Source organism: Balearica regulorum, chromosome 11, assembly GCF_011004875.1.
Source record: "Balearica regulorum gibbericeps isolate bBalReg1 chromosome 11, bBalReg1.pri, whole genome shotgun sequence".
Lineage (NCBI taxonomy): Eukaryota > Metazoa > Chordata > Aves > Gruiformes > Gruidae > Balearica > Balearica regulorum.
This window is the reverse complement of record NC_046194.1, coordinates 23,854,445-23,863,911: the sequence shown is the minus strand read 5'-3', so window position 1 is coordinate 23,863,911 and position 9,467 is coordinate 23,854,445. Positions and strand designations below refer to the sequence as shown.

The following is a 9,467-nucleotide window of genomic DNA, read 5'->3' as shown; positions in this document are numbered from 1 at the left end:
GCGGGAGGGCTGGGGTCAGGGCTCAGCTGTGCATCCCCTGGCCGCAGCCCAAGGCCCCACGCTCAGGGCTGGGCGATGCCTGTGGGGCATCGCTCCTCGCCTGGCAGGGGCCGCAGCGTCTGCTCTGAGGGAGACTGCCGGGCCAGCCCCCGCTGCCTGTCCTGCCTGCAGCCCTGCGGGAGGGAGCTCGTGGGCAGGGTGCTGGCTGCCTGCAGCTGGTGCGTGTGGGGGGACCTTTGGTGCTGAGGTTTGAGGTACAGGGGGAGAGCCGTCCCAGTTCAAACCAGAAGCAGCAGCGCTGTAGGGTGGCAATGGAGGCATGGTACCCCCCACCGGCACCCCTGGCCAGCCAGAGCAGGAGCTGGGGTCAGCCGGGGGGGCTGTGCCCAGGGCACCATGTCGTCCCCCATCACGGCGCTGGTGGCGAGGCCACCGCCGGCCCTGGGAGGCTGATGGGGCTGGAGCTGCGGCGCAAGGGCCAGGACAGGACTGGGCAGCGAGCCGGCAGCCCTCGCCACCCACCCCATCCCTCCGCGGCGGCGCAGGCAGCGGCGAAGCGGGGCCGACAGCGGCTCCCTGGCCGCACGCGGGCTGAACGGCCGGCTGCCACGGCGGGCGTGGGTAGGCGGCGTGGCGGGAGCGCGCTGGCGCGTGGCCGGGGAGCACATCCCTCCCGTCCCGGAGGATGAGCTAATGGAGGCCAGCTGGGCCCAGCCCCGCTTCCCCAGGCTCTGCTCCCGGCCCCAGCTGCAGCCTTTCCGCTCCTCGGCGGCCCCATTAACCCCCTCCCCACCAGTGCTGCCACCTCCCTGCCCGTGCCCCTATGGCTGCCATGCTCCCTGCCCGCAGCCCCACGCAGTGCCGGGGCTGAGCTGCCCTTTGCCCCGGGACATCGCTCGTGGGAGGGCTCCCGCAAACAGTAACGGGTTTGGGGCCCCGCACGGGCACTGCCTCGCTCGGGGGTCCCGGCAGGGGCTGGGGGACGTCCCGTCCCAGGGGATCCCATCCCTTTGCAGGGCTTACCCCCCCCACCCCGCTGCAGGGTCCTTCCTACAGGTCTGCTGAGCCCTGACCACTGTCCCCCTGCATGGGTCCTGCTCGCTGTGGGAACGGGGACACCAGGGACAGGGACGCCAAGGACGGGGACGCCAGGGAGGGGGCTGCCAGGGATGGAGATGCCAGGTACCAGGCACCGCAGCTGCTCCCGCGTGCGGGGCTGTGGGGACAGCTGCCCAGGGCTGGGGGGGTCAGGCTGGGGGGAAAGGGGGGACCCGGCAGCCGCTGGGGCTGCCTCAAGGCAGCAGCGTCAAATGGGAACAGCGAGAGATGTGCCCAGGACTGGGGCAGCTGCCTGTCCTTCACCGGGGGCTGCAGCATCCCGGCGAGGCGCTCAGCAGTGGGCAGAGACAGCTCCAGCAGCTGCCGCACAGTCCCTGCCCGTCCCACCGGCCTCGTCCTCCCTGCGCCAGGCCCATGCCAGGCCCAAACCCTCCTCCCGGACATGGGTGCTGCACCCTCGGCTTCACCCAGCACCCGCGGGCGCTGGTAACCAAAGCAACAGCAGCGTGGCAGGAGCAGGGCAGGAGCACTCGCACACCCGCGCCTCCCTGCAGAAACCGCCTTACAAAAGCTGTTGTCCCAGCAAAGGCTTCAGCTAACGAGCTGCTCGTCCCCAGACCCGGGCGCTGTCGGTGCCTGGGGGACAGTGAGCAGGGTGAGTCAGGCCGTCCCCTCCTCCGGGCATGAAGTGTCCCCCCCACGGCCCCCTCGGCGGCAGAGCCTGTCCTGCTGCCCCGCTCCCCACTTTTAAAGCGGTGATTACCACTCAGCCCTTCGTCATGCAGCTGATGCCCATCACGGAGGGGAATTCAGGCGAGCAGAAAAATAAACCCCAGGAGAGGAGAAAGGTGGGGGGGGGCTCAGAGCAGCATTTGCAGCCAGGGTCCCCAAGGCACTCACCTCACGCTGCCCCGGCTGGGACCAGCATCACTGTGCCCTTCCCACACCCCCTCCTCCATCACCCAGCCCCTCTGCAAGCCTGGGGGACGCTGACCTCCTGTTTTCCCACCTTCCTCCCCGACTTCGCAGGCCAGGCAGCCCTGCAGCTTGTTTCTCTCTTTGCTGGGCATCTTCTCTGCCAGCACCGGGCTGGGGAAGGGGCTGCCGTGGCCCCCAGCTGCCACCGGGCAGCGCCAGGAGGGACCAGAGGGCCCCTGGCAGCCCTCCCCACCGTCTGGCGAGCAACACGTGCCTGCACCTCCAAAAATCAGGGTTTACTGTCTTCATAACTCTTTATTATAAAGATGTATTTACACAGAATAAATCTTTACAGACACGAGAAACATGGTCAACAGGACCCGGCGGCACTCAGAGCAAGGGCCTCCCCTTTGGCATACATCAGTGTTTGACACAGAGACCCCAGTGCCCCCCTTCTCCCACTGTCCCACGGCGTGGGGCGGGCAGAGGGGCCCAGAGCCCCACGCCGTGTCCTGGGTGAGCACCCCATGCCTTTGGGGATCCCAGGAGGTGGGTCTGCCAGGGGAAGGGGACCCCACGCTCAGCGGGGAGAGCAGCTTGCCCAGGGATTAGCACCATGGGAATAAATAGACCGCCTGCCAGGACGAGCTACGTGCTCACCCCAGCATACGGGCGGGCAACTGGCAAGGATGGGGCAGGAGCCCCGGGGGAGCTTGCAGACCCCTGCGGAGAAGCTCCTCCGCCTGACAAAGTGCTTTGCGCAAAGTCCACGGGTCCTGGCGAGCCGATGCCCACGGCAGCCCCGCGTCCACCGGGACAGGGGCATCGCGGCAGCACCCGGCCCCACCACGAGCAACGTGGGCCACCCGCTGCCAGCCAGCCCCAGGAGGCGGCGAGGGGAGAGGCAGGAGGCACCCCCGGTGCCAGCCACGGCGCTGGGGCCACCAGGGACAGCCGCAGGGTGGAGGCGACGCCAGCCGAGGGCTCACAGGTGGGACCCCGCGCTCGGGGCCAGCAGACAAGCGGAGCGGGCTAGGACACGGAGCGGGCGATGGGAGCCGCATCCTTGGGCGGCCGCCGGCAACCCTGCAACGACAGCAAACCCAGGCACGCGTGAGTCCCCTCCCAGCAGTGTCACGCGTGTGTGTGTGCGTGTGCGTGCGTGTCCCCCGCGCCCCGCTGCTGCTCACCTGCCTCAGAAGGGCATGGGGCCCTTGTGGGAGAGCCGGGGCCGGGGCCGCCGGTACCTCCGCCAGCCGCCCGCCCGGGGCCCGGCCCCGCGCCGCGCACCCCGCGGCCGCACCAGGGTTCGGATGAGGCCGTCCTCCGCATCCTTCCCAGCCGGCGCCTGGCCCAGCGGCCCTGGGGACGGCAGAAGAGCGTTAGCCGCGTCCCCCCACCCAGCGCGCCGGACGGGGCCGGGGATGCCGTGTGGGGCCCCGCCTGCACCTCCCGCCGGTGCCCCACGGGCCGGCAGGGCCGGGCAGCGCCGCCCGTTTCCTGAATTGTCCCCAGCAGGAGCCATTCGCCGGCCGAGTGCTTCCTGCGCCGGGGCGGCCGGGCCACCTGCGGCCACCTCCCGCCCGCTCACCGAGGGGCACGGAGCGGCCCGGCCTCGGGGCTTTGCCCCCCGCCCCCTCCCCAAAGCCTCCCGCGCCCCCCTCCCCGCCAGCGGCCACCGACGCCCCCCGGCGGGGCCCTGTCCCCGCAGCCCGCTCCCCCGGGCGGATGCTCCGGCGCCAGCCCCGGCCCCGGCCCCGCCGGTCCCGCATCCAGCAAACAGCGATCGCAGCCGGGGAAGGGGCCGAGCCCCGGGGAGCGTGGCTGGGCCCCGGGTCCCGCCGCCAGCGTCCCGGCGACGGCCCCGGCTGTCACCCGCGGCACCGGGCGGGTCGTGCCCCGGCAGCCGGTGGCAGTGACGGCTCCCCGGCCCCCGGCCGGCCGTTGTTCTGCCCGGCTGGACGGGGGGGGGGGGGGGGGGGGTTGTTGGCACCATGAAAAGCGCTTTGTCCTCCCCAGCCCGGCGGCAGCGGCTCCCGGCCGGCACGGGCAGGGGCTGCCGGTGTGTCCCCCCCCCCACTCCCCGAGCCCCGCTCAGCCCTCCCTGCCCACGGTCGCCCGGGCGCGGGCCCCTCCGCCCTCCCCGCTGCCAGCCCGGGCACCGAGCGATGCCGGACCGGGGGGAAGGGGGGTCGGGGGGTGGTTGCCCCTGCACAGCGCGGAGCCGCGGTCGCCCCCGGCCCGGGGGTCCCGGCACTCACCCGCGGCGGCCAGGGCGAGCCAGAGCAGCAGCAGCAGCGCCAGGAGCCAGCGCGGGGCGGCCATGCTGGGGGCTGCGGGGCGGCGGGGGCGGCGGCGGCCCCGCTCCGGGGGAGCCGCATTTGTAGGCGGTGAGAGCCCGGCCCGGCCCCGCCGCCCGCCCGGTCATGTGGCCCGCCGGGCCCCCGGGGGGGGTGTCCGCCCCCCGCCCCGCCCCAGCGCCCGCAGCCCCTCCCGGGACACCCCCAGCCCGATCCCCGCACCGGCATCCCCTCCTGGGGATCCCCTGCCCACATTCCCCCCCCCCCCCCAGCCCGGCCCCAGCCCCGGGGCTCTGGGACCACCCCCCAGCTCGGTCCTGGGATCCCCCGCCCAGCCTGAGCTCGGACGGGCTCCCAGCCTGGCTCCCGGCCCCCCGCACTGCTGCCAGCCTGGCCCCCGGACCCCCCTCCCGTCCTAGCCCAGGACCCCTGCACAGCCTGGCCCTGGGACCCCCCCTCCCAGCCTAACCCTGGGACCCCCCATCCGCCTGGCCCAGGCCCCCCGTCCAGCCTGTCCCCCCCCTTCCCCAGGCACCCAAGGGAGCAGGAGGGTGTCCTGGCACCTCCCATGCCCACCGTCCCCGGCAGCCTCTGCCTCTCCGCCCCCCTCCCGGGCCAGGCGGTGCCCTCAGAGGGGCCCACCTGTAGCTCCCCCCCACCCTGCTGCCCCCCAGGTCATCCAGCCGCTGCCCGGGGGGGCACGAAGGCCCCTCTGCCAAGGGGCACAGCAGGGGTGCTGCCGCCTCTGCAAGGAGGGGGGACAGACCACCACCGCAGGATGGGCACTGCGGCCCCCGGCTCTGCGCTGTGTGGGCCAGGGTGGGGGCCAAAGCACCTTGTCCCCCCTGCACAGAGGCGAGGGCTGCGGGTGCCGGTCCTGCGTGGTCTGGGTGCTGGCTGAGCACCCGCGGAGCCCCTCTGACCCGGGTGTGTGGGTACAGCCGCTGGCACGGTGTTGTGGCGGGTGACAAAGGCAGCGCTGGAGCCTCCCACAGCCCCGGCACCCTCTTGCCTACAGCTGGGTGCTGCCGGGGAGGCCACGGGGACCACGCACCGTGCCAGGACATCACCCTTCAGCCCCCAGACCTCGCGGGGGGCTGGGGGAGGCCCAACCCTGTTTGTAACGCTCCCCTCCCCAGCATCCTGGGGGTGAGGGCTGCCGGGAACCCCCCTCCACGCCGCCCCTCGGGGATTTGGGGCTGGGACGTGGCAGTTGGGGCACACCGCGAAACCACCGTGCCAAGGACCGACGCGGTGACAGCCGCAGCTCACCGAGGACACGAGCGGGGCTCCGCCAGCCAAGTCAGAAAGCGGCTCCTCCAGGTCCAGGCACGGGGGTCCCCTGAGCAGGTGGCGAAGGACGGGGTGTAGGTACAGGGACGCGGTGGGTTTGCGTGGCCAGGTTTTGGTAGCGGGGGGGCTGCAGGGGTGGCTTCTGCGAGAAGCTGCCAGAAGCTTCCCCCAAGTCCGGCAGAGCCGATGCCAGCCGGCTCCAGGACGGACCCGCCGCTGGCCAAGGCCGAGCCCATCGGCCACGGTGGCAGCGCCTCGGGGATAACAGAGTTAAGGAGGGGGAAATAAAAACCTGCTGGAGAAAACAGTAGCTGGAGAGAGGAGTGAGAAGATGTGAGCGGAACAGCTCTGCAGACACCAAGGTCAGTGCAGGAGGGGGAGGAGGAGCTGCAGGCGCCGGAGCAGAGATTCCCCCGCAGCCCCTGGAGGACTGTTTTAAGATTTTGTTTTTAAGTTTTTATTTTCTCATTATCCTACTCTGATTTGATTGATAATAAATAGAATTAATTTTCCCCAAGCTGTATCTGTTTGTCTGTGACGGCAATTGCCGAGGGGTCTCCCCATCCTTATCTCGACCCGCGAACCTCTTGTCATATTTTCTCCCCCCCGGTCCCGCTGAGGAGGGGGGAAACAGAGCAGCTTTGGGGGGCACCCGGTGTCCAGCCAGGGTCAGCCCGCCACAAGGTACCAGGTATCACCCCTGCAAAAAGTGGGTGACAAGTACAACCTGGGACAGCACCCACCAGGGGGGTGAGTGAGGGGTGTCCCGGGGGCTGTACTGGGTGGGGGGGCTGTAGGACGAGCTGTACATGGTGGGGGGGGCAGTGAGGAGGGGCTAAGCGGGGTGTGGGGACCATGTGGTAACCCTGCACGGGTCTGCAGGCACGGCGGGAGCACGACATCCCCTGCGCCCTGCGCCCCCCCCCCCGCACCACCGCAGCCTGGCTGAGCGCCCTGGGCAGGTTCTCCTGCAGCCCCCCACTGCTGGCGCAGGGTAGGGCCACTGCTCCCCACCGGCGATGTGCACCCCCAAAGTCAGATGCTCCTTTGGGGGGGGGTGTCCAGCTCACGGGGTCCGGGAGCTGAAGCCCCGTCCCTGCAGGCCAGCTGCCAGGCTCTGGGGCGCAGCAGGGACCCCGCCAGCCCACGTCCCTGGGCACGCATCACCTGCTGGGCTCCGGGGCAGGCAGGAGCAGGCAGGCCCTGCCTTCACGAGGGATTGTCGCAGCATCTCCCGCCACCGCTCGCTTCCGCATTCCTACGGCCGTGCACACCCTCCCTCCCTCCCCGACCCGCGTCCTGTTTGCCGGGCGCGTCACCCCGGCCTGAGTCACCCCACGGCCTCTGCAGGTGACGGAAGGCCAACAATAGCCCACAAAGGGAGGATGTCCCCCCAAAGCCTTCCTCCGGCCCGTCTTCGAGGAAACCTTCCGCGGGAGGGAAGGGCCCCACCGGACGTGCAGCGACCGATGAGCTTCGTCCTGTTGACGCTGGCTTGCTCGGAGCAGCACGCGGCCCCGGGGGTCCCCGGGGATGGCCGGTGCCACCCCCCCGCGCTGGGCGAGGAGGAGGAGGAGGGATGTGCAGCCGCAGGGCTCACGCTGACGCTGTACCCACGGGGACGGGACAGGCCAGCCGCAGCCCCATCCCTTGGACGTGGCCTGGGGGTGGCAGCGGGGACAGCATCGCAGAGTCGAGCTCAGAGGTCGGCGATGGGGGGGCGGGGGGACACCCTTGTCACCGTAAGGACCCGGTGGGACCGGGCGCGCAGCTGCGCGGTGAGGGGCGTCCGGCAGGCAGGGTGGCAGGGACAGGGGGCTGTGGGTGCAGCCCCCACCCTGGTGCTGGGCAGGGACCAGCCGGGACGATGAAGCATCGTTAGCACATTTCACTAACAAGCAAGATGGCAGCAAACCGCTGTCACCGCAACAACCGCGTCACACACGGTTGGGAAACTTTGGTTGCCATAAGAATTACAGGCAGCGCTGGCGTCACCCCGCGTCCCCGCTCCCTCCTGTCCCTGTCCCGCCCGTGCTGGGGCAGGGGATCCCCCACTGGACCCCGTCTGGGGTCCTCTGAGCAGGGGACCGAAGGGTGATGCATTTGTGACACGAGTGTGCCAGGCCTCAGCCTGCCCGCAGGTAGGGACAGGATGGTGATGGGACCACCGGGCTTTGCTGCTGCCGGGCCCCGCACTGCACCGGGGCTGTGGCCGGACCGGGTGGGTGGGCAGGGGACCGGACAGGGGGACGGGGGTCTGTGGGTCTGTGGGTCTGTGCGGCTCCACAGCGCGGTCCTGGTGCCACCTCGTGGTGAGCAGGAGCCTGGTGACACAGCTGGACAGTCGCTCGGTGACACAGCTGGACAGTCCCTTGGTGGCACAGCCGGACAGTCACTCGGTGGCACAGCCGGACAATCATGGTGGTGACACAGCCGGACAGTCACTCGGTGGCACAGCCGGACAATCATGGTGGTGACACAGCTGGCCAGTTGCTTGGTGGCACAGCCAGACAGTCCCTTGGTGGCACAGCCGGACAGTCACTTGGTGACACAGCCGGACAGTTGCTTGGTGGCACAGCCAGACAGTCCCTTGGTGGCACAGCCGGACAATCACTCGGTGACACAGCCGGACAGTCGCTCGGTGACACAGCTGGACAGTCACTCGGTGGCACAGCCGGACAGTGGTGATGGTGACACAGCCGGACAGTCGCTGCACGGAGCAGACAGCCCCCGCAGCAGCACAGCCCTGCAAACCAGACAGCCGCTGCGTGGGCTGAGCAGTGGCTCGGTGGCACAGCCACCTTCTCCCCGGGTTTCCGTCCGCACGGCTCCCGTCCCTGCCCCGCGCCTCACCCGGCCCCATCCTTCTTTGTCTCCTGCAAAGGTGCTGTGCCACGCGGCTGGCTGTACGTCAGGCGGAGCCCGGGGCCGGCCGGCTGTGCGGGTGATGCTGCGCCCGCTCTGGTGCAGCAGGTCCACGAGCCGTCCCAGGGTGGTCTGCGAGAGCAGCTCTGCAGCAGGGACCCTGCAGCACCCCGTCCCGTGTCCGACACCGTGTCTGCCCCTCAGCAGCCTCGCTCTTCCATAACCACAGAGCAGTCATTAAACCGGTTAGAGGAAATACAAGCGCAATAAAAGTGACAGGCCTCGGGGTCAAGGCTCGTTATGACTAACATAACGAGCTTTTCAGCAAGGCAGATGCTGTGATGCTCGGGAGCTGAGGGGCTCGGCCGGACAAAGGGCAGGTCCCGGAGGGCTCCTCCTGCGCAGAGCGGGGTCCCGGCGCAGCCCTCGGAGGTGGCCGCTGGTCCCCGAGCCCTGTGCCCGGGGTGTGGGCAGGGACCGGTACCCCCCTGCGCGGCGTCGCTCCGGCTGTTCGCCACCGTCACGTCCCCCCCTGCTCCGTACGCTGCCGCCAAACGTGTTTCTCCCGCAGACAGGGCCCTGCGGGACGGGAGGGCATTTGGGCCCCCTGTGACAGCGGGAATGGTCAGCAATTGCTGTGCAGCACCCCCCGTCCCCACCGCCCGTCTCCAGCCCGGGGGTGCCGCTGGGCGCTGGGGTGGGGGCCGTGCCCAGGAGGATGCTCTGCACCGCTCCGTGTCCTGGAGGAGGAGGAGGGCTGGCTCGGGGAGTCGGCAGCATGGCCCCCCCCGGGGCACCCTCACCCAGGGGCCCCCCGGGTCAGGTCTCGGTGGCTCCAGGGGACACGGGGAGCAGAGCACGCAGCCCCTTCTTGTGCGTTTTTAACCCCGGGCAGCTGGGACGTGCCAGGATGAACTGGCACAGCCCCACCTCTGCTCCAGGAGGATCTTTGGACTTTGTGCTGATTTTGCTGTTTGCTTTTATTTGGCTGCAGGATTCACTTGCAATGCGTAGGACAACAACCCCTCTCGG

General features: G+C 70.2%; 2 protein-coding genes across 2 annotated transcripts in view; both read right to left on the bottom strand.

The window, feature by feature from the left end:
* The window catches only part of TSC22D3 (TSC22 domain family member 3), a 430,696-nt gene that overhangs the window by 315,888 nt on the left and 105,341 nt on the right, over nucleotides 1-9,467 (bottom strand). The gene's annotated exons all lie outside the window — the stretch shown is intronic.
* Nucleotides 2,267-4,398, bottom strand: APLN (apelin). Its single transcript, XM_075763055.1, has 3 exons — nucleotides 4,239-4,398; nucleotides 3,168-3,339; nucleotides 2,267-3,063 (listed from the first exon to the last, which is right to left on the bottom strand). The coding sequence occupies exons 1-2, from the start codon at nucleotides 4,300-4,302 to the stop codon at nucleotides 3,173-3,175; spliced, it is 231 nt and encodes a 76-aa protein (XP_075619170.1). The 5' UTR covers nucleotides 4,303-4,398; the 3' UTR covers nucleotides 2,267-3,063; nucleotides 3,168-3,172.

What these genes read in the sequence shown, in the direction of transcription:
- APLN (XM_075763055.1), bottom strand. Translation starts at nt 4,302, where the DNA reads ATGGCCGCCCCGCGCTGGCTCCTGGCGCTGCTGCTGCTGCTCTGGCTC. An exon ending in GCTCGCCCTGGCCGCCGCGG is followed by an intron (nt 3,340 to 4,238) that starts GTGAGTGCCGGG and finishes TGCCGTCCCCAG; the next exon opens with GGCCGCTGGGCCAGGCGCCG.